Source organism: Microcebus murinus, chromosome 11 (genome assembly GCF_040939455.1).
Source record: "Microcebus murinus isolate Inina chromosome 11, M.murinus_Inina_mat1.0, whole genome shotgun sequence".
NCBI lineage: Eukaryota > Metazoa > Chordata > Mammalia > Primates > Cheirogaleidae > Microcebus > Microcebus murinus.
In genome coordinates, this window is record NC_134114.1 from 39,164,621 (window position 1) to 39,190,220 (window position 25,600).

A 25,600-nucleotide genomic window follows, 5' to 3' on the forward strand; every position below is an offset into this window, starting at 1 on the left:
GGAGAGAGAAGAAGAAAGGATAATTACACAGGGACTGTGTCTGTCTTGTTTAGCAGCATACAATGGCCATTCTTTGAACATAAGAATGAACAACAGAGAAGTAGGACAATGTTGTGATATAAGTTAGAGTATCTAGTATATATCTGGGTAAATGTAGGCCGTCAAAAGCTAAGATATCAACGAGAATGACAACTGAGTAAGGACCATTAGGTCTTTACTCAGAATATATTATACCATCTCCACAAACACAAAAATGAGCTTCCATATTGAGTTGTCATTGTCTAAGTATGCCTTTTTCAAGTTAAATATGTCACAATGATTTTCCCTATTGCTCATGTATATTACACACACACACACACATACATACACACAAAGAGGCATATCCGTCTATCCCTCTAGAGTAAACAGATACCTCTACTCCAACAGTGGAATATTCTCTATCTTTATTTATAATGGTAATTTTTTTATAGTAGTGATAGAGAGTTCTGTATTCAAAGTTAGTGTTCTAGGAAGACTGTTCTCATAATAAACCCTTTCATAGGATAGATATGTTCTTTTCTTAATATCTAAAGGACATAGATACCATTTTTGGCCCTAATGATAATTCTAGGATATTTTTCTCTTAAAATTTCTTTCTTAAGTCACTTTTAAAATTCTATAATTGCCAAAATAAAAAAAATAATTAAAAAAAAATTCTATAATAATCTTACAATGAGCCTGTATCTATTATAAAAATAGTCACAAGAGTTCATGTATGTCATTACCATAGAGCAAAGTGTTTTCATTTTCTTGCAGATATCTTTCTAATGAACTTTCTACCCTTCTTCACTCAGCACGTTGCCCTAGGAGGCAGACTTATAGACTGTATCTATGGGCTCTCTCACATACTTCCTTCCAGTTAGGTTTGCCCAATGGAGGGCTAAGAATGGCATTGGCAGAAGTCAAAGGACAAACAGAGTATGGGAACAGGCTCCCCTACTGAGTGGTTACTGGGTAGTTGGGGGGAGGTCGGGTAGCAGTGAAGAAGGAAGCATTGGCAGGAGTCAAGGGGCACAAAGAGTATGGAGACAGGGCATTTATTTCGCTGGCTCCCCTCCTGCAGGGTCACCATGAGTTTTAATCCTCTACCTGGGACCACAGTTGTTGTCAGGTAGCCTTCTCTTCCAGTAATCACTCCTCTTTGCCCCTCAGGTCTAAGGGGCAATATTCTATCCTCTCTGTTGCTAGCCCAGGGTACTGCGTTATCTCTTGCTGATTTTCTAAACTGCTTACATATTTGTGAATAGTTCCTTCATTTAATCCTCCTCAAATTATCCAGCTTGAAAGTGCCATCTGTTTCCTATCAGGACCATAGTGACAGTGCCACATACATATTTTGATACTACTAAAAACAACTGTTATTTACTATATGTTTGCTACTACTGCATTCCTTCTATGATATATTGAGGAAGATACATACATGAATACCTAGACAGGCATATATATATATGTTTCCTATATTTGCCTCCAATTAAGTGATAAGTGAAATCTCTCCCATTTTATATGTAGTAAATACTCCCTCAAAGATATGCTGTTATGAAATATTCCAATGGAGTAATCTAAAATGCATTTTACAGGCCAAGGCATGGTGGCTCACACCTATAATCCTAGTACTTTGGGAGGCAAAGATGGGAGGATCACTTGAGGACAAGAGTTCAAGACCAGCCTACGCAACATAGCAAGATTCATCTTGACAAAAAAAATTTTAAAAATTATCCGGATGTGGTAGCATGCTCCTCTAGTCCTAGCTACTCGGGAGACTGGTCCAGGAGGATCACCTGAGCCCAGGAGTTTGAGGCTGCAGTGAGCTATGATCATGTCACCACATTCTACCCAGGGTGACAGAGCAAGACCCTGTCTCAAAAAAATAAATAAAATATAATAAAATGCATTTAAAGAGAAGAGAAAAACTAAAGTAAACCAATGTTAATCTCTATACGTCGAAGCAAAGGTAAAGAAAAACAAGTGCTAAATTTACGTTTTTGAAAAGAATGAAATAAAAATCTAGAAGTTACTAAAGTGACTATACTGACTTCAGTACCCACTCCCTCTCCCTCTTTTTTCTAAAGATCTCATTTCAGACATCTAAATAAATATTATGCTATACACCACAGGTAAATTCAGATGTCCATCCTCTACTTATTCATTCAAACATTTCAGTTCCTATAATATGGCAGCTGCAATGCCAGAAAAGGAAAGAGGAAAAAAAGACTAAAACAGGGAAAGAATGAAAAAGATCTCACCAAATAATTTTCAATAAAAGAGGGAGATCAGTGCTACAGGAAAATAACACAGCTGTAACTGCAAACTTGACTTAAGCTTAGGTTTGGGTCAGGATGCTAGCAGGAAACAGATAGCACCTTCAAACTGGGTTATTTAAGAAGAGTTTAAGAAAGGGACTATTTACAAGGTCCGAAAGGTGTGGGCACTGGGAAGAGATAGTGCAACCTCCTCAGACTGCTACCACACCCAGGCCTAAAAGGTACAAAGAGGGCCATGTGATAGGAGCCATGACCTCTAGGAGAGCCAAGATGTTATGACTTGGCAGGAGGAAGCCAGGAGAATAAACACACCAACCCCACTCTCCTCCTGCCAGTGCTTTCCATTGTCTAATCCCATCTAGATGCCAAAGGATAAGGTCAGCCTCCTGTCACTGAGAGCAGGGTGGACAATGAAAGAGAGCAGGCCCACAGGGGCAAATGGAAGATATGCAGAACTGGGAAGGAGGAGAGGGTAATAAACCCAGCTGGGGATCTCAGTAGGAACAGACAGTACCTAAAAATGAGTGACTCAAGAGAAATTAGTAAAGGGGTTATTTATTTAATACAAAGTCTATATTAAGACTACATATTAAGAATTCTGGACTTTATTCTGTGGGTAACAAGGAGACACATAATCCAATCTGTGCTCTAATGAGGGGACTCTGAGAGAAGCTGTGTACAGAAAAAAGCAGTATGAAGGTAGAATAGGGGGCAAGGCCAGAAGCAAGAATTATCAGCGTATATAAGAATGCTGATGGCCTGAAATAAAGAAATAACACTGGGAATAGGAAGAAGAGGTAAATTCTAAAGATCTTTAGAAGTTGTTCCTACAGAACTACGGACCATGTCTCCATGTACACATAGAAATGTATCTGTCTCTCTCTCTCTCTCTCACACACACACACACACACACACACACACACGCACACGCACACACACGCACACACACCTCCAGCCTTTAGTGTCTCTGCAGAATACATTTTCCGTTTTTTCCCTTTCTAAGTAATTACCATCTAATGGCATCCCTTTCATAATTTTGCTTCCAGTGTGCTCTTCAAGGAATATGTATTGAATGAATGAACAAATGAGTAAAGTGAGCAAAAGCCTCTGAAGCACATAAATAATAAGCTTGTATAACTATAAACTTAGATCCTGAGAAGTTTTAAGAGATTTTTCTCTTCAAAAGATTCAAAAAGTTCAGGCCAGGTGTGGTGGCTCACAACAGTAATCCCAGCATTTTGGGAGGCCAAGGCAGGAGGATCACTTGAGGTCAGGAGTTCAAGGCTGCAGTAAGCAATGACTGCACCATTGTACTCCAACGTAGGTAACAAAATGAGGCCCCATCTCTTAAAAAAGGGGGAGGGGGGCTCAAGTTCAAACAAACCAAGAAAAGACAAAAAATGGTGAACAATCTAAAGTCCAAGAATATGCTAGGGAAACACAATTCTATACTCTAACAATTATTTCTCAAATTTGTTTTCTTTTTTTTGGAGACACAGTCTCACTCTGTCACTCACGCTAGAGTGCCATGGCGTCAGCCTAGCTCACAGCAACCTCAAACTCCTGGGCTTAAGCAATCCTGCCTCAGTCTCCCGAGTAGCTGGGACTACAAGCATGCGCCACCATGCCTGGCTAATTTTTTCTATATATTTTTTTAGTTGCCAGCTAAATTCTTTCTATTTTTTTAGTAGAGACGGGATCTTGCTCTTGCTCAGGCTGGTCTTGAACTCCTGACCTTGAGCAATCCTCCTGCCTCAGCCTCCCAGAGTGCTAGGATTACAGGCATGAGCCACCACGCCCGGCCTCAAATTTGTTTTATATTGGGAATACAGATTGCTAACAAAGATAAACAGACTATACCATGTTTACTGATAAAACAAATTTGTATTTCACAAACTCCTAAAATCTTGAAGGCAATTTCTGTACAATTCAGCTTTACCTCCAAGCAAAGCTTCAAATAAGGCTATTGTAGAAGCACTTCTCAATTAGAAAAGAAATTTGGGCCCATCCTCTTTATTGATCTACCCAACACAGAATTCCACAACTGCTGTGCGGGAAAGTAGAAGGATGAGATTTCCAGATGAGATGCTGAAGAGTAATAGCAATCACACTTCAAAATAAAACTTCATAAATAATTAACAATCAGCTCCAGATCCATCCTAGTCTCTTCTCTAGAACCACTAGAAACCACCAGATCTGAAACTACATCACAAATCACACACTTACATATCCCACTCCATGACACAAGTGTTGGATTTCCAATCTCAGCACCTATCCTACACATCTTCAAAGTTAACTAAAGAGTTAGACGCCTGTGACTTTGTTCCAAGATTCCCATGTAAAGAGTTTTCACATACTGTACAAGTTTATAGTATTATATGACATATATAATATATTGTACACTCCCAGTAAAAAGGATAAATCATAATGTAGTCTCTTATTCACCATAAAAAGATTTGCTTTCACTGTAAGCACAGCCTCGCTTGTAAGACCCTTAAATAGCAATCCTGCTAGTCTCAGAGCAATTTGTAAACCTGAATGAGAAAATACAAAGATGCTCAAGAGAAAATTTGCTTTATAATGAAAAGATTTATACCATGGGTGTTCATGGATATTTACTGTGAGTCCTTAAAAGTTTCACTACCCAAAAGAAACAATCACCTTATATAGCCCTTCTTATCTATGTCCAAGAAGAAGAATGGAAACAAACATTTATTGACCACCTATTATAAGTCAGCACCATGCTAAGGAACTTGCATGTATATTGTAAGTGCATATTACCTTCATAGAAGAATATATTTCTATTTCATATTTCCTAACATAAAAATCTGGAAAAATTAAAAACAAAAAAATCTAACCAATAGCATGCATATAGATCATATATGTAGAAATATGTCTGTTATACTGTTAAGTAAGCAAGATAATCTGTAAAAGCATATATGATATAATTTCATATATCTAAAACAAATTATTTTTATGTCTAAATATAGATTGGAAAGCCTGGGAAAATATATAACCAACTTTTAAGTAGGTATCTCCAGAGATGGTATTAATACAAATCAAATCAGGTAGAAGACTCATTTTCTACTGCATATACTTCCATGTTTGAATATTTTACAATAAAATATTGTAAAAAAACCAATATCATTACATCTGAATTTTTTAAAATGCTTTATCATGATGAAAACATTTTAAATTGTTTTCTGAAATTATATATGTAACTTACCTAAAACTATACATGTAATTTATCTTTACCTACCCATAGTAAAGAGATTGTTTAAAATCAGAGCAAATGAAAAGCCTATCTTCCTGTTCTTTTTAAAAATTATTTCAAAATATTAAGGGGGTAGAAATTTTTTTGGTTACATGCATCGCTTTTGTAATGCGTTAGTCATGGCTATAGGTGTGCCCATCACACAAACAGTGTTCACTGTACCCATTAGATAGGTTTTTGCCCCTTCCCCCACTACCCTCCTTGATTTCCACTGAGTTTTACTTCCCTCTGTGCACATGTGTGCTCATCAGTTAGTTCCGATTTAATAGTGAGTACATGTGGTATTTGTTTTTCCATTCTTGAGATACTTCACTTAGGAGAATGGTCTTCACTAATTTTCTTTTCTTTATAAACCAAAAAACAATGCAGTAAAAAGTAACCTTTTGCTTTTATACCTGGTTGATAGATTCTCACACAAGAGTCTCAGACCAGTAGGCCTACAGTGAAATAACTACTTTTATGGGTATTCTTCTCTTGCAACTTTTGAGATATATGATGATCTCCTTAAAAATGTATAAAACAAAGGTAATTTTTCACACTAGAAATTTTGTTATAACATTTTGGACCCCTCCAGAACATTGTATATAGAGAGTAGAAATAATCCTGAGACTCAACAAACAGTTTAGGACAAGGGTAAGCCATAATGGTACCTTATTTCAGTCACCACTTCTTGAAAAATCTTATAAAATAATGGCACTCATGCAGATCATTATAAAAGGGTAGCACTGCCTTTTTAATTATGTAAAGAGCAAAATACTGTTATTCTAGCAAGGTTTTCAGGATTTTGATTTAAAAAAATCAAAGTTAATTATATATTAATATACACCAGCTTCAGTCTGATGGGAGAAAGAGGGAAAAAATAAATAATAATTTAAGGCAGTGCTAACCAATAGTATTTTCTTTGATAAAAGAAATGTCCAATATAATGCGTTGTCCAACTCAGTAACCACTAGCCACAGGAGGTTACTAAGTACTGATACATGGCTACTATGACTGAAGCACTGAATTTTATTAAATTTTAATGAATTTAATTTTAAATTGCTACACGTGGCTAGTGTCTCTCATATGGGATAATACAGGTTTAGGGTGTTAAAAATAAACTAGTAGGTTGAATTATTAAATTTCCAAAACATATGAACACTTAATGACCAGCAAAACTAATTTTGATTCCAGACACTTAATATAAAGTACTTTAGTAAACACAGGTTTTATGAGCCACTGCTCAGAATAAAATTCCCCTATATGCATATCTGTGGCTGCTTCATTTAAATAACCTATCCCTGCTATATATATGCCTCAAATATTAGAATCCTGAGCTGGGTACTCCCCCCAAGCAACTAGCCTTCTTATAAAGGGAAACAAAAGGGCCAGTCAAGTACGTCTGGGGTACTCTCCTACCTTTCTCACCAACCTCAGCTCTTCCCTACTCTTTGGTCCTCAGGTAAAACCCTTCATCTCTAACCCGGCAATGTCTTCTGGTCTTCTGGCTACTCAAAGCTCCTCTTTATATAATAGCATCCCACCTCCAAGGCAGCTACCAACTGCTTCCTCTTACTCCTAGAACTATTCCTACCCTCAGGAGAGGCCAAGACTGCTCAGCTTAGCTGTATAAAAATCATACTAATCAGAGGCAGTTAAGTTTTTATAATTCATACCAAGTATCACAATATTTATGCATGAAAAATATCACATCCTATATATTTTTAAGTTTCACTTTAATAAAAGCTAAATCCTGTTCTTAGTATATTGTCTAATTATCTGGTTCTAACATGAGGAATTATAAGGAACGCTAAATCTCACTCAAGTAGGACGTAGTCATTACTATTAGAGCAGGAAAAGACAAATTTTTTCCTGTTAGGCTTCTCAAATTATCTCATCTGGTAAAGTCTCTAAAATAGTGGTTCTTAACTTCTTGAGGATTATGGACCTCTTTAAGTCTCTAGTGAAATGAAGGACCCTTTTCTCAAAAACATAAAAACTTCTGCCATACAGTTTCATGTGATCTGGCCACGCTCCCCTCCAAAAAGGTCATCTATGGACACTGCTATCATAAAAGTATATGAAACATAATTTAAAATAATTAGTATCTTGAAGCCCACAGACAAAAGTGATCAGTAGAATGACTTCAAAGAAGACTAGAATTAACTTGATAGTTTTACCTCTTCCCCTAACTTTCCCTCATCTCTCCTTTTCAATTTTACCTTCTTCCCACCATCCCTCTTCACCCTCAATACTTCACCTCCTTATTTGGCTATAATACAGAACTAAAGTCATTTTTAGTATTATTTACACTTACTGGCAATTTTATGTTTCTCATTCTAATTTCAAAAGCAGTTTATTTCTTTAAGGAAAAGTGAAAATATTTTTTAATATCTACTATTGCCAGATATTTGTCTATATATTATCTCTAATCCTAATAATTCTATGAGGAAGAAAAAAAACAGTCCTTCCAAAATCTCTGTTGGAAAACTTAAAAGTCAGTAAGTGATAGGTTAAGAAAAGTCTAAATGTAAATCACAAAACAGTAGGAAGTAAACAATGAAAATACTACAAATCAAAACTTAATGTATACAGCTAAAATACCACACATCAAAACTATAGAGCCTTAAATGTCTACATTAGAAATGAAGCAAACAGTCAGTACAACTTACTTTTCAAAAGCTCAAGTAAAAGTAATATAGAACAGAAATCAAAGAAATGGAAAACAAAAGGAAGAAACAGATCAAGAAAACCAAATGAATTTATTTGTTTTGTTTTGTTTTTATACATTAATGAAATAGTCTTTCTTTAGCTTAAGAAAACAAAAGAAAAACACAATTATAGAAAATTACTAAAAATTTTTAAAGTCAGTAATTATATCTCTGGGCTAAACTTTATCAGAAACTCAGAGACACCAAGTAACTCACCTGAGTTACTCCTTGGTGTGTAACAGATAACCAGCGTTACAGTTGGTAAGATAACTAGTACTACAGTTGGTGAGATAACCAGCATTACAATTGGTAAGCAGGGAAGCCAAGATTTTAGCAAAAAGTTTCTCTTCTTTTCCCCACATCACACCACCTCTCTCTTAGGAAGGAGTCTTACTACCAGGTCTTAGTTTCCTTATCTATAAATGAAAAAGAAGAATGACATCATCTGTTAGACCCCTTTAGTCCATGATTCTATGAGTCTAAGAGCTCTGCATAAAGACAAATAACTGATTTTCTTCTGTTAATTAAACTGGGAGTGGAAGTAGAGTTGTTCTATGTGACCTAGGATACATCTTACTCTACTACACTTGCACTAAGTAGTCATCCTAATGTCTAAGTACACTGCTGCAAACTATGGAAGAGAAATGTGAAACCACAGCGAAATTTACAAGAAAAATAAACAGTGAGGAAAAGGCTTCTAGGAGCATATGTTTTACCAAAAGGGTAATGGATAAAACTCATATGTAAGAAACACATTCCATTCCAAAAAATGAAAATTCCAGCATATGTAAATTTAACCATGTTTGTGCATTTTTCTACATGTATATTTGGATCTGACAAGTGAGTCTGCAGTTACTTTAGTGAAGTTTGCTTCTATAAACCCTTTCATTTTCTCCTTTCAGCAGTCAAAGTTTAGAAGTAAATAAAAATTTTTTGGCTCTTTACTACTTTGTGTTACCTGAGCAGTTTTCAGAAGGCTGTATTCATTCCAAACTTAAGGAATGTTCTTTGTGTCCAATTCAGTTTGGACAAAATACATTTAGGGGAGAAAAACATGCAATATTTTTCTTGCTTTCTTTGGAAACAGGTGTTGCAAATTCTTTCCAGAATCGCATGAAAAACCTTCCTACTAATCAACAGTTATGTGTTATTTCTGAACAGAAAAAGTTTTCTTCTCCTTTACAAAAGATCATTAGATGTCCAAAAGAAAGTCATTCAAAGTTTAAATGAAACTAGAAACTTTGCCAGCTAAGATAGTTTGTTTCCTCTATAGATCAAATGCAAAGACTCCTTCTTCATTATTATTCCTGATCATTTAACAACTGTTTCTTTCATGTCTAGCACACAGCTAGACATTCATATCTGGCACTCAGGAGAGAACGCTGACTAAAGATGAATTTCTAGAATTATCAATTATAAAGGAGATAGCTGAAGCCATGAGATTTTAAGATCACTCATAAAAAGTGACACAAACCATAATCTTGGAAAGAAAACAGAAAGTAAACATAGTAAACTAAGAAGAAAGGAACTATCAGGAAAGTAGGATGAAAGAGAGAGCATGAAAGAATAGTGTCAGAGAAAAGGAAGGAGCACTTTTTAAAAATGTCAAAAACAGTAGCTACCTTTTACTTAACTCCCACCGCATGTCCTGACAGCATGCTAGGTATTGCAGCTTTCTAATCCTTCAATAACTTTAAAAGGTAAATATTATTATGTCATTCTGAAGATGAGGAAATCTACCCAAGGACACTTGAGTTGTAGAATTAGGATTCAAACCCAGGTGAGGCCATGATTCCACTGAGTTCACATGGTCTTAACAGAAGCACATGACATTTATGAAGAAGCTGAGCAGAAAAAGAACAAAGTACAGATAAGACGTCACTGATGATCCTTGACAGAAGGACTGCAACACTTGGAGTGAGAACAGAAAGATTAAAAAGAATGAAAAAGTGAGTAAGTAGAGCCAACTTTAAAATGTCTTCTGCTAAAAGGAAAGAAAAGGAGAACTTGGTCATCCATACCTTGAAGGCCAGAAATGTGAAGATGTTTTTTGTTTTTCTTCATAGTGCTAAAGATGAGACAGTGAGGTGAGGTGGCAAAATAGGGTGTGGGGGCAACTTAAGAATTTGAGAATGAAAATGAATGGATGGTGCTAGATTCAAAGAAGACAGGAGGAAATGAGGAAATGTAAGCACAGGTGGACAACTAAGACCATCAAGAGCAACATAGCTATACAAATCAAATATGAAGCTTATTTTCCTCCCTACCCTACTCCCTTTAATCCTGATGGAAATAGTATGGCAAAGTAGAAGTGGGCTAAGACACTGTGAGCACCTCTATGTGTCTGGCACCATATTGAACATTTGTCATGAATTTTCATTTAATCCTCACAATTCCAGAACACAAGCTTTAAGAAGGCACAGATATTTTTGTTGTATTTACCAATATATCCCAAGTACCTACACGTCACTACATAGAACAAGGCAGGCCCTCAGCAAATATTTGATGAATGAACAGTCACCCTATAAAACAGGTATTATTATCCTCATTTTAAAGACCAGAGAGTGACTCAGAATAACTTAATTAAAATCATACATATAATAAGCAAAGATGAAATTTAAAATATTTAACTAGTACTGTACCAGCAACTGGCTACTCAGAACAGACACCAACTGGTTCTGGAAAAGCTGGGTTCTGTTTCAACCTTTTAGTTGTGGGATCATGGCAAGGTCTACGGAAGGGACCAGGACAACAGGGGTCATGGGCAGAGGAAGGGATGATTCAGATGTATAACTGGCTATCAGCCTAGTTAGCAAATGGTATACCCAGGATTCCATCCTGTGCTTATGTGACTCCAAAGCCTTCTAAATAAAGTGGGAATCAGTACCATTTACTAAAAAGTAAGGAAAGCAGGCCAGGCGAGGTGGCTCACGCCTGTAATCCCAGCACTCTGGGAGGCCAAGGCGGGCGGATTGCTCGAGGTTGGGAGTTCGAAACCATCCTGAGCGAGACCCCGTCTCTACTAAAAATAGAAAGAAATTCATTGACCAACTAAAAATATATATACAAAAAATTAGCTGGGCATGGTGGTGCATGCCTGTACTCCCAGCTACTCGGGAGGCTGAGGCAGGAGAATTGCTTGAGCCCAGGAGTTTGAGGTTGCTGTGAGCTAGGCTGACGCCACGGCACTCACTCTAGCCAGGGCAACAAAAGTGAGACTCTGTCTCAAAAAAAAAAAAAAGGAAAGCAGAGGACAATTGGAACTATTAATAAGAGAAGAAAAACTATTAAAAACAACTACAATGCACAATGGAATTATAAATGAATTAAAGATTTATAACTGAGCTCAGTCTGTTGCCAGACAACTAAAAAAAAACCAGGATGATCCAACTAAAGTAGGGTAGAATGGGAATGAGAACAAGAGAAACATGAATGGGCAAAGCAGAAGTACGGCATGAAGTTTTTCAATTTCAGGTAAATAATTTGGACATGTTTCAGTAAAAAATGAAAAAATCAACACTGGTTCTTTTCTTTTCTTTTTTTTTTTGAGACAGAGTCTCACTTTGTTGCCCAGGCTAGAGTAAGTGCCGTGGCGTCAGCCTAGCTCACAGCAACCTCAAACTCCTGGGCTCATGCAATCCTACTGCCTCAGCCTCCCAAGTAGCTGGGACTACAGGCATGCACCACCATGCCCAGCTAATTTTTTCTATATATATATTAGTTGGCCAATTAATTTCTATATATAGTAGAGACAGGGTCTCGCTCTTGCTCAGGCTGGTTTTGAACTCCTGACCTTGAGCAATCCTCCCGCCTCGGCCTCCCAGAGAGTTGGGATTACAGATGTGAGCCACCACGCCTGGCCAACACTGGTTCTTGACTAAGGAAAGACTTGGTGAAAACTGTACTTCAGGATAATGAGTTTGTCCAAGGCAGAGGTAGAAAAGGGGCAGAGCCTAGTGGCAGGTGGGAGGGGTCAGTGTAAGAGAGCACCATACAGTATATTTGAGTGTGATTCACAGAGATGCTACTGCAAAGCATTAATAGGGAAGAGTGTAAAGAACAGTGCACCCTCAGCTTTTAGAAACACCTACATTCTGGTCACTAGCCTGTAGTCACCAGCTCTCTGTGGCCGATAATGGTTTTATTATAAACATTATCTTTTTTAAGTTAGGACAAAGGGAGAAAAAGCAGTTGGGATATAAGTGACATTTACCAAAGAAGGTTTTTACATTTTTGTGGTTTTGAGTCAATAATTACCTTCAATATTCTCAACCTTGGAGTTCATTAAGACACTTAAAATAAATTTGGGTTTATATTTAAGGAGCTTTTTAAAAAATCCAGAACTGTTAGGGCTGGTTACTTTACTATGGGCTCTCAGATTTCTGCACAAATAAAAAACAAGTTAACCTATTTATTTATACACTAACAAAAATAAAAAGAAGTTGTTCACCTGTTGTTCCCTCCCCAGAAAGGCATACTAAAACAGTGCCAACTGGCCAAGAACAACATTAATTCCTTCCACTCCCTCATGGTAACAGCTGTTCCCTTTCTTTTTCAAGCTGGCAAAGGTCATAATCAGTAGCAAACTTTCCATGTGATCTGTATATGCAAAAGGCAAGATGAATGAGGTAAAAAGGGTGAGGGGAGAGATAGCTGATTTTTTCTATCTTACCTTCTCCTGAGCACTTATCAGATCTATCTGGGGCTTCCCTAGTATTTGAAACTCTGACTGAATCATTTCTCAGCAAAAATCATTCTGTATACATGGAACTAGAGTTGGGGGGCATGATATAAACACATTTAGAAGAGAGCAAAAAACCATAGCAAAACTGTACAGTAACATTTACATAATAAATGACTGGCATAATCAGAAATGCATGATGCTAAATGAAAACCAAACTCAAAAGGCTACATGCGATAGACTTCATCATTCCATTCATATGACATATAGGATGGCGAAGAGATCAGTGGTTGCGAGAGGTGGAGGGTCGTGGGAGGAGTTGACTACAAAGGAGAAGACTAAGGGACTGTGGGAAAGTAATAGATGAATTCTGAATCTTGATTGTGTAATGGTTATATGATTAAATTACTGTCTGAATTCATAGAACTGTACACCAAAAGTATATATTTTACTATATGTAAATTTAAAAAAAAACACCTAAATGTTGGCTTAAGCTTCATCTCTCTAATTTCTCTTACCTTTTTCAAAACTCTTGACCTGCTCTATGCAATGATTCCACCCGCTCCACTTAGCTAACGCCTACTTGTTTTCTAGCTTCTATTCAGCTACTCCTGGAACTGATCCTTTGGTGTAGCAGGGTGGGGTCCTGGACAGAATTGGGTAGTCAAATATGCCTGGCTGGGTTTACTTCTGGCATTCTCCCAGTTACTACTTGAGGGAGCTTAGGCAAATTACTTACCTCTCTGAGCTCAGTTTCCTCATCTGGAAAATGAGAATAAATACTATTTACATACCTCCCAGAACTGTTGTAAACTAATAGCCTAGTACGGTGCCTAACTTAGCGCCTGGCACATTAAGAGGGTTTAATAAATGCATATTCCCTGATCTTTCTCCTCTGCCTATTGCCCTAACAACCCTTGCTTTCTTTCTGAGCCCCCATAGACCTGACACATGCATAATCCATCATAATGCATAATTCATGTGTTATAATTCCTCATTTATGCAAATAAAATGCATCAATGTATCTTTTTAATCCCTGAATTCACAGACGCTAGGATGTTCACTGCCTGAGAATCAGTAAATTGTCTGAAGAATAATCTGTCCACTTGATCTGATTTTGTTGTTAAAGGGGATACTAGAAGAGAGAGAGAAGCAGGCAGAAAAAGCCAGGGTACAATGAGAGTCTGGAATAGACAACACCAGGTTTTCCAAAGTTTCTACAAGGATGCTGTATATAGCATAAAAGCACAAAAATTGCGATTAACCTAAATATTCAAAAATGGGGATAAAGTGGCTTATGCCAAATACATACAACAAAATACCACATAACCACTAAAATTGTGTAGAAAACTATGTTAAAAATTATAAAAAATATATTCAGCAATATCTCAACTTGGTTTTCTAAAAAGTATGGGTTAAAAGTGGGGGCATATGGACATAAAAAAAGCACTGGAAAGATATATAACCAAAATGTTAAAAGATTTCATATCTCTTGGTGATAGTGAGATTACTAATGATATTTATTTTCTTTCATGGGCTTTTTAGAGTTCACCAATTTAATACATGTTAATTTTAGAAAATTTGAAAATCACAGAATTATTTTTAAAGAAAAAAAAACTAACCCTGAACTTACTAATGACAGTATTCCATATCACCCAAAGTTCAAATATCCAAAAATGGGGGTTAAGTGAATTATGCCAAATCTGCACAATGAAATACCACGTAGTTTCAAAGTCAAAAAAAAGCAAAATATATTATAAACTTACATACCTTTGGGGAAAGAAACAAGATATGGGGCACTTCTCTAGTGAAAAAGTAATTTTTAACTTGGAAAATCTATAACAGATGCACAAGAACATTTCATCAAATACTAACTAGATGCATTTTACTTATCTTTCTATTCAAAGGCTTGTCAATGGCCAACAAATTTCAGAAGATAATGCAGGATAGTGAATCAAGGAGAAGGTTCTCCTTTGAAGTATAGTGTCTACCTAGTTTATTTAGTCTCTATAGAAGTTGGTAACCTGTAGGGTTTTGTCCATATACTACTTAAGCTTGTGAAACAAAGCATCCTATATTCAGGTGAAATTACCTGGCTAAGTTACTTCTCTTTGAACCAACAATGAGACTTCCAGCCTCAGCAATTCCACCCACAAAATTCCTTTAACCAAGGAAGTCTCCCTTATTAGTAGCTAGGCAAGAAATAACTTCTCCCATTCAGTAGTAAGGCCCACATTCCAACAACAACAACAACAACAAAAATACATATGTGTTTACTGCTGCATTGATTCTTGAATAAAGCTGGAAAACTCTAATGCTCTTATAAAAATTCCAGCATATTCACCTTCTAGAAAGGTTCATACATAAATGCCTCTTAGGAGGTTGTGGAGTGTGGTGGTTAAGAGCACATTTTAAAACCTTTCAGGAGACTGCTTTGGCAACGAAACTTATAGAAATCAGAATGACTTGATTTCGATCATTTTGGTACAAAATTAGTTATCTCAGTGCTCAAAATATGTGTATAAAAAGTTCAAGATTCGGCCAGGCGGTGGCTCATGCCTGTAATCCTAGCACTCTGGGAGATCGATTGCTCAAGGTAAGGAGTTCAAAACCACCCTGAGCAAGAGTGAGACCCCATTTCTACTATAAATAGAAAGAAATTAATTGGCCAACTAATATATAGAGAAAAAATTAGCCGGGCATGGTGGCACATGCCTGTAGTCCCAGCTACTTGGGAGGCTGAGGCAGTAGGATTGCTTGAGCCCAGGAGTTTGAGGTTGCTGTGAGCTAGGCTGATGCCACGGCACTCACTCTAGCCTGGGCAACAAAGCAAGACTCAGCCTCAAAAAAAAAAAAAAAGTTCAAGAATCAAAACTACAAATAAAAAATTTTGAATAAACCACCAAACAAAATCCAGACCTGAGACTTCAATTGCTTTTGACAGTTCACACACCAATAAAAAATGTATTCTAAATTTTAAAAGTATTTACGTGGATCCATCAATGTTTGGTCTGAAATTATGCCAAATGGCAAGGATCCAGAAACTAAATTAAAGTTATGCTAAGGTGTGTCTCAGAAGAAAAATATAAAAACTCTTACTTTGGCAGGAAGTCACCAAATTGGCATATCTAAATTAGTAAGCTTTGTTTAAAACATACACGTGCTTTTTTTAAAAGGCACACAAATATAAGGCATACAAGCCAAGAAAGGCTGGCAAAATTGGTTATGATTATTGCAGTAGCAAATCATATATCCATTTTACCAAAAATGTATGTTTGTACCAGTAAAGTTCTTTTATACAGAAGATAAACTGAAGAAGAAAAGACTACCACAAATTATTTCTTTAAGGCTAAGAGCAAATATACAACGATAAAACTATATAATAAACAACTGTTAGTATGGGAAGAAAGAAAAAAAAACAGTTAGACATTAGTTTATTGAGTGCCCTCTAAGTAACAGGTGCTTTATTAACACAGGTTCTCCTTTAATCCTAACAAATGTGTGAAGTAGCCAGTATTTTCTCTACTATGCAAATGAAGAAATCAAAGCTCAGCAGGACTAAATAACCAATTGTGTGACCTGAAGCAAGAAAATAGCAAAGCAGAATTTTGAAATTTGAATACCAGGCTCCAAATCCTAGACTCTTTCCACCATACTTTCCACTATACTTGGTGATAGTTACTTTGGAAAACAATGTATCAAATAATCATATTCAGCAATGAGATTTCTCTAAAGGGAGGTCAACTATGTCTATACCATCGATCTAAAAATGACTTTCTTTGGATTAATAAAATGTGGTATATGTATACCATGGAGTACTATTCAGCTCTAAGAAACAATGGTGACATAGCACATCTCATATTTTCCTGGTTAGAGCTGGAACCCATACTATTAAGTGAAGTTTCCCAAGAATGGAAAAACAAACACCACATATACTCACCAGCAAATTGGTATTAACTGAACAGCACCTAAGTGGTCACATAGGTACTACAGTAATAGGGTATTGGGCAGGTGGGAGGGGGGCGGGTATATACATACATAATGAGTGAGATGTGCACCATCTGGGGGATGGTCATGATGGAGACTCAGACTTGTGGGGGGAGGGGGAGAATGGGCATTTATTGAAACCTTAAAATCTGTACCCCCATAATATGCCCAAATAAAAAAAAAATAAAAATAAATAAATAAAAATGACATTCTTCTGTCAGGCAAGATCATTCTTCCCCAATCCAGCACATATCACGGGTAACCATGACAAACTATGATCCCAAACTATTAGTGTTGCAGCTGATACCCCTAAAAGATCTCCCTCTCTTCTACCTCAGAAATGATCCTGCTAGCCTGTGCTTGTTATTTTCTCAAGGAGTTTCATAATGCACACTTATTCATTCGGTCAATATTTGGGTGTCTTCCCCATAAACTACCACACTCTTCCTTCTCAGTCCAACTTTTTAAAATAATTATCTATACCTAGCAATTTCCAACTCTTGCCCTACCACCCACTTCTCAGCCCACTACAGTTTGGCTTCCACCTCTCCATTGAAATGGCTTCACATAAAGTTATAAATGATCTTTGTGTAACTAATCCAATGGACACTCTCCAGTCTTTATCTTACTTGACCTTTCAGGAAAATGCAGACATTGTTACCACTCTCTCCACTTGGCTTTCCAAAAATACCCACCTGGTTTTGAAGGTGCTGCTTCACAGTCTTGGTAGTCTTAATTTCCTCTAACCAATCTAAAATGTTAGCATTTCTCAAATCTCAGTTCTATTAATAAATCTTCTTCCCTTTTACTTTATACCTTCTTCCTGGGATTTCATCAATTTTCATGACTTCAATTACCACGAATATGCCAATGACTCCCAAAAGTCATATCATTCCTCCAAGTTCTAGAGCCATTTATCCAAATGAGAACTTGACACTGCATTAAACATTTCACAAGCATTTTTTAAAGGTTTATTTTTATTTATTTATTTTTTTTGATACAGAGTCCTGCTCTGTTGCCAGAGCTAGAATGCAGTGGCAACATCATAGCTCAGGGCAACTTTAAACTTATGGGCTCAAGGAATCCTCCTGCCTCAGCCTCCCCAATAGCTGGGGTTACAGGTGCATGCCACCACTCCTGGAGGATTTTTCTTTTTCTTCTTCCCCCGCCCCAGTAGAGATGGGGTCTCATTATGTTGCCTAGGCTGGTCTCAAACTCCTGGCCTCAAGTGATCCTCCTGCCTTGGCCTCCCAAAATCCTAGAATTACAAGCGTGAGCCACCGGGCCTGGCTTTCAAAGGCATTATATGCCCCAAACCAAACTCTCTCTCCCTCCTTCAAATCAAATCTGACTCTCACCTAACACTCTCTACCTCAGTAATTGATGGGAACCAATATCCATCCAATTATACAAGTCAGAAACTTCAGAATTACTTTTTATTTTTTTAATAGAGACAGGGTTTCACTATGTTGCCCAAGCTGGTCTGGAACTCCTGGCTTCAAGCAATTCCCCTATCTCAGCCTCCCAAGTAGCTAGAATTACAGGCATGAGCCACTATTCTTGACAGTTCTCTCTCTCCTACGCTCCAGATTCAACATGTCACCAAGGCAGGTATATTTTACCTCCCAAATACCTCTCAAATGCATCAACTTTTCTCCATTTCCACTAGCACCTCTTAAGTCTATCTCACTTGGACTACTTCAGCAGCCTCTTAACTATTCTCCTTAAATCCATTCTTTCCTAGCTTTAATCTGCTGTTATACCCTCCAGCCAAATAATCATTTTAAAAAGTTACCCCATTATCCTTTATTATACCCCTTATTATAAACTATCATAGCACCCATACGTCTCCTTCTTAACACTTATTGGTCCATCTTTAATATTTATTCGTATGATTATCTGTATCTCCATTCCTAAGATAGTGCCTGGCATGCAAGATGCACTCAGTATCTGTGGAACAAATGCCTACTATAAAATGACATTGGGCCACATGCCAATGAGAACGTACAGATGAAAACCCAGTAGTTTTCAGATAAAGAAAATGAAGTTGTGAATGTAGGTGACTTACCCAAGCAGTAGGTAACAGAACTAAGTATGTTTCTAGTGTCCATACTCTTAACCTTTATGCATACCATTAACACAAGAGAATTCTGCAAATGTCTATACATTAGTAAAAATAAAGGTAAATTTGTGTTGTATCTTGATAAAATACAAAATATTTTAAGAAAGTTCTACTGACATTGCAAGGTTAAGAGTCACCCTAGCATTCTAACTCTTTAAAATGGCACAACAGTCTGTTCATTTCTTATTTTGGGTAATTATAGCTTACATAAATATTAATATAATTCTTGCCCACTCAAAACATACCCATTTACATCTGTTATTATAGAAAGTATTAATATGTCTATGTCATATAATATAAACACCTTTTCCTAAATTATATTCAGATAATTCACTAAACCATGTCTATGGTTATCCCCATATCAACTTTAATATTTCTGTCATAATCAGATTTTGATACATTTGACAGTTCAAAATTTCAAACTCCTCTACTTTTACTATGACTAACTTACAAAACATTCAACCAAATTACCCTGTCTTCCAAATCCAACGGTTCATCCTTAATCCTGAAAAGTCTGAGGATGTGAAGTAAGGACAACCATCACAAAGTTCTTCCAGTGATCTGCCATTTCCTAGTGAATCCTAAATATAGGTCTAATTAATTGACCAACCCAAAGGACAAGTCTTTACTTTAGGAAATTTAAATCACTATAAATGTGACTCTAGACTTAATCCAACTGAAAATCAAAATCTCTACCACAATCTCTTTTCTGGGCAGGAATCTCAGACCTTGTGAAGCACATCCTTCATGATTAACCCTCCTTCCTCTCAAAGAAGCCTCATCCTCTCCTAAACCCCTCTTGGAAGGCAAAAACAGAGAAACCAGAAATATTTACTTTTTTCATTTATTTTCTTTTTCTCACTCTTGTTTTTGCCTCCCTTTTTATCAGATGAAACTTATTTAACGAAAGCTCACATCAGGGCCTGTGGACTACAGAAGCTCCCTTGAGTTTATAATCAATCATGACTATTGAATAGTTTGGTGCTTTTAAATGTACATTTTAAATTATTAGCAAACAAAGAATATGGCTCTTAAATAGCACACAATTTTGTCAAGATTTTCTTACAACTCTGGCTAGGGCATTTCAATCCTACTACACATATTTTCAATTAGTGTTGGGTCACCATGGGGCAGGTGAAATTCCTTTTCAATGATAGCTATATCCCAATGCCCTAGATAATAATAAATCATTCTGCCAGCTACAGCTACATAGCAACTTTCAAGTCTCACCATTCTAATCATTAACTGGGTAACAAACTACAAGACTAGTGCTGAGGAAAGTAGAAATACAATCTTAAATAATGTAATCACTCTATTAAAATAAGTGTCTCTTATTTATTATTCTGCATGTCACAAGTGGATTACAATGTTAAAAAAGATTCTATGTCAGAAGATATTTGCCAAAATAATGTGACAGACTTTGCTAGTATCAGAAGACAAACTGCTATTGATACAGATGACAGGTCCTGATATTCAGTAGGTTAGGTTAGAATTATGGTTTCTTTGTTTTTGCTGTTGTTTTAGTAAATGGTAGGTAAATATTAACCTTTATCATTTTTCAAAACTGAAAATACCCCTTTGTGGGGGACTTTGGTCAGTGTATTTAACCAAATTATATTCTGCTTTGGCTTCTCAAAGTAGCATGTGTCACCATTTCTCATAGTATGGCTGACAGAGGAATATCCAACTAGTTGCAAGATTTCATTAGTCACTTAGTCACCGAAGTAGTCTACCTATGTATGGCAAAAGAAGAAACTTAAGCAGGGGGCCTTCATGACTTTGTACCAGAGCCCATTTTCCTATATTTCTACTTCTTATTATAAATACTTCAGTCTTCAACTTTTTCCTATTTTCTGCTGACAGTAACACTCACTCCCTTCTTACCCAGGCTAGATTTATCATTGATCTCCAACAAGTCTGCTGTAGTTGCTCAAAATAGCCCTTTGTACACCATGTGCTCTTTGTCTTCCTACCCTGAGTCCACTGGTGTCAACTGCTACAAGATACTCTGCAGCAACTGACTGTCCTTAATAAATGAGGTTCACTTACCACTACGATCCTCAGATACAGCCAAAGCAGACATTATTCTTACTATAATTTCCATATCCATAAATGCAGCCATGTGATCTTGTCCTTGAGATCACACAGTAGTAGACGTAAGACCAGAATCAGACTTCCAAACCAAATGCTTTTACTACTGGATCATACTTTGAACCCTTGAAATAAAGTTAGTTACACAAATTGCCCACTCACTGAAAAATCAATGTCAAATCCTGAGGAAGAGGGAAAAGTCCATGAAAAAAACTTATCTTCATAAAAGGTAATTACTGATTTATTTATAGATTTGGTTAATAATTAGACTATATTTAACGGCAGCACTAAGAACTTCACTCATACTGTGGGACATAAGGTAAGTTTAAGTATAGATAACCACACTAGCTATAAAGTTGAGCATTATCCATAACCCGCCTAACAAGTTTTGATAACATCACAATTTAAGAAACTTTTTCTCCAACTGAGCCACTGGGTCAGACAGAGACAATATTTGGAAAGAAGCACTTTTAAAACTCCTTTCTCTTATCCATACCCTTTGAAAAAAAGTAAAATACAAAAAATATCACTTCCCTCTGCTGTACTGCATAACTATACTAGGAGTATTTTCCAAAGCAAACTGGGATATTCTCTTAGAAGTGCCTAAAAATTTTTAAGGAAAAAAATATACATTTTTATTACATTTAATCATCTATTTAACAAGCTGCCTTCTGAAGAAGACAATTACTTAAAATTAGGACAATCAGGGAACACTATAAATGGATGTGATCATTATACACATCTATTTCTTAAACTCTATAGAAAAAAAGAAAGGATGAATTCTTATTCATCAAAAGAAGTTATGATGAGAACTGGTATGTTTAGCTCATTCAACCTGTATTTTAAGTTAGCTCTTAACTAGTTTACATTCAAGAAACAAAATCTTCATGTTTTTGGAGCTGAATACTAAGAGAAGTTATGACTACCCAAACCATGACATTCCTACCTCACACACATCTTTGTTTACTTCTATTTCTAGTTTGCTCTTTCCAACCATGAAGCTTCATTTGAGTACCCTGCCCATGAGCTGTGGGACTACTACTCACATACAAGTAAATCAGAAGATCTGAAATATCTGATTCCAGAAAGAAGTCAGTTAGAAATAATCAAAACATTTCCCATAGTGTTCTGGGCACTAGGAACTGAGATACAAACTAGGTTCTGACTTCAATGCTGCTTAAAGTATAGCTAGGACTACACTAAACAATTTTCCAAAAGAAAAGTCACCAGCACATGAAATCATATTTAAACAGCAGACTGTGTTAGTGGTACCAAATTGGTTTATTAGCTTAATAATGATAATAAGAACAGCAGAAGCAACATTTGAGTGCCAGCTGAGGGCCAGGACTATGCTAAATACTTCACACATTGACTCATACATTATCTCATCTAATTTCACAGCACTATGAGGAAGGCACTATTAGCATATTTTTCCTAATGAGGATGAGGAAGGAAGGAAATATGGATAATGAGGAAACTCAAAGAGTTGAGATGAACTGCCCAATGTCACACAGTAATAGATGGAGCTAGACTTCAAACCATAGAAGAACAGCTGACTCTAATATATTGCCTTTTCATTTACATAGCAAATATTTGAATGCCTACCATGTGCCACACTTTCAAAGCACTAGGTGTTTTCACCTAGTAATGCGGATGGATTGGTAACTTCTGAACTATCTACAGGAATTATTTCAGAATTCAAGCACTAGCCAAAAGTAATGTTCCCAGAGGTTTATGTTATCTCTGCTATAAAATAAGAGCAATGATCTCAGGGGACCTGGGAGCAGTGGCTCACACCTGTGATTCCAGCTACTCAGGAGACTGAGGCTGGAAGATCCCTGAAGGCCAGGAATTTAAGACCAGCCTGGGCAACATAGAGGAACCCTATCTAAAAATAAATAAACACACAAACACACACACACACACACACACACACACACACACACACACACATATATTATATATCTCTCTCCTAGCGGGGCATGGTAGTGCATGCCTATAGTCCCTATATATCTCCTGGCTGGGCATGGTAGTGCATGCCTATAGCCTATCTACTGGGGAAACTGAGGCAGGAGGCTCCCTTGAGCCCAGGGATCAAGGCTGCAGTGAGCTATAATTGTACCACTGCACTCCTCCTGCCTGGGTGACACAGTGAGACCCCGTCTCTAAAATAAACAAATAAATAAAATTTTAAAATGTTCTTAGGAAAAATTGTGTTAAAATAAAGATAGGAATACCTATCTCATCTTACAAGGTTCTGTGTACTTCTTAGGTATAAAGACCTTATCTCACTCATTCTTAGTAATCTCAGTGTTAGGACGTGACAGGCACTTAATAACTTATCATACAGTATTATTTCTTACGAGCTGTCACAGTAAGCGAGATTCTATTAGAGATCCATAGGTTTTGTTTTATTTTTCCACCTATTTTTCTATCTCTAGAGGTAGGGCATAAAATGAGGCTAATACTACATACCTCACAGAGTTTTGTGATTACAAGAGTTTATGTAAAACATTTACCAAAGGCACATTCTAGGCATTCAATAAATAATAGCTTCTCTTTTCATTTACCTCTCTAGTACCTAAGCAGCAAACCTACCTCTCCCATTACTGACGCAAATGAACCAAAGGCAAGGCAAAACCTGGCTTAACAAGCTGCCAATTACCTAAAGAGCTCATCCGCTACACATTTCCTATATGTCATTTTCCTAGACACCCCACCCTGAAAAAGACTCAGGAAACATTTTCAAGCAGTGACAACTAAGGACTAACCACGAGGTTCTAACTATATCTGCTGGAATGCATTACCAAAGGTCACTCTGAACTCTATATACATGATTCACTCGAAATAAGGGGAAGGACAAAGGTCTTCCTTTCCTGTGAAAACTTGAAAGGAATGTATACAACAGCTATGCTATTTGAAGACAAAGTCTATGGGCACGTTACTGAACAGGGTAAATTAGTTACATCCTCCAGTATGATATAATCTCATTGCTAACTCTTATTAGGAGTCTGAGACATGAAAAATTAAAGTGCCTTTTTTAGACAGCAGGCACATGCTCAAAATGGTAAGTGGAAATTGACTCTGAAACTACATCATAACTAAACAGGATTAAGATGAAGTCATAAAACAATTAAGCCACCTAAAATAATCATTGCTTTTATAGCCAACTAATTCCCCCAATCCCTTCTTCCTCACCCTCTCCATTTGTTACAATCTTTCCCAAATCTGGAGTAGTTAATCTGCATTCAAAAATTATAATCCTCAAAAATACATCTCCCAGTTCTAAATTATACCACCTCTTAGCTGGGTTGTCTTGCATGAGTTTCCTGACTACCCTAGGCTTCAGTTCCATCATCTACTGAATGGAGATGATCAAGCTACCCTCCCTGAGCAAGCTGTTGAGAGAATGCACAGGCTGCACAAAGGCTACACAGCACTAAATAAATGTCAGTTATTATTATTCACTCTGACGTGTAGAAATAAAAGTTACAAAATTCACTATCAAAAATACCATGAATGGATGTCATATTCCAGCCATACTCTTCTCTTTCCTGTTATAAAATGCCCTTTCCTCCTTTGGCCTTCAACACCTGGTCTTTGCTATGCTTGCAATCTTCCTCCAGGCTCCTTCATGACCAACTCATTTTCATCCTTAAATCTCAAGTCCAATCTCTCTGTTCAAAAATCCTCTCCTCAGAGAAGGCTCCCTTGAGATTGCTATCCCCAAAGTTTCACTCTCTTATAAGGTTGTTTTAATTCTCTCATAGCCTTTACAAATATCTTTAATTGTCATATAGCAGTATAGAGAACTTAGTTTTTTTACACTGGTATTTTCAACTCCTAGCATTGTACTAAGCACACAAAATGTGTGCTCAATAAATAAACAAAAATGATGCAAAGTCAAGTATTTTAAAACATTGCACTCACACGACATAAAAAACAATGTCGGGTTAACATATGTCAAAAAAAATATTTGAAAAACAAGGGTTAGAGGGAGAGAGAAAATGGAGGGGTAATACACAATAGTTTTTCTTTGCTGCCTAACTGCACAGAAGAATTCAAATAATGGAATTTATACAAACGAGGATGTACAATTAAGTTCATTCAAAAGTTTTAGGAATATTAACTCTAGTTTTTCACACAGGGAGTAATCATTCCTAAGACTTGGGCAATAAAAACAGTGAAAGTGACCAGAGTGTACCTAACTCTACTTTCTGAAGTAAGCTGAAATTCAGGACTTATCACTGTATAAAGTAACAGTTTTTCCATTTGTTTAATTACATTCTACCACAAACCTATAAAGATCAATTTCCACTATGGCTGGGATTACCACTATGTGGAGATCATATGTGTGGTTTTTACAGATTACTGAGAAAACACTAAGCTTTAAAGACATTCCCAGGCCTAGTGCGGTGGCTCATGCCTGTAACCCTAGCACTCTGGTAGGCCGAG

General features: G+C 36.8%; 1 protein-coding gene across 3 annotated transcripts in view; it reads right to left on the reverse strand.

Moving 5' to 3' along the window:
• The window catches only part of PLPP1 (phospholipid phosphatase 1), a 92,321-nt gene that overhangs the window by 59,399 nt on the left and 7,322 nt on the right, over positions 1-25,600 (reverse strand). The window contains exon 1 of one of the 3 annotated variants that reach the window (XM_012775695.3): positions 21,104-21,598. The exons of the other annotated variants lie outside the window; for them this stretch is intronic. Within the exon in view, the coding sequence (XP_012631149.1) occupies positions 21,104-21,176 (73 nt within the window). The 5' untranslated portion in view covers positions 21,177-21,598. Of the gene's footprint in view, positions 1-21,103; positions 21,599-25,600 lie in introns of those variants that run through there. 3 annotated transcript variants of the gene reach the window in all.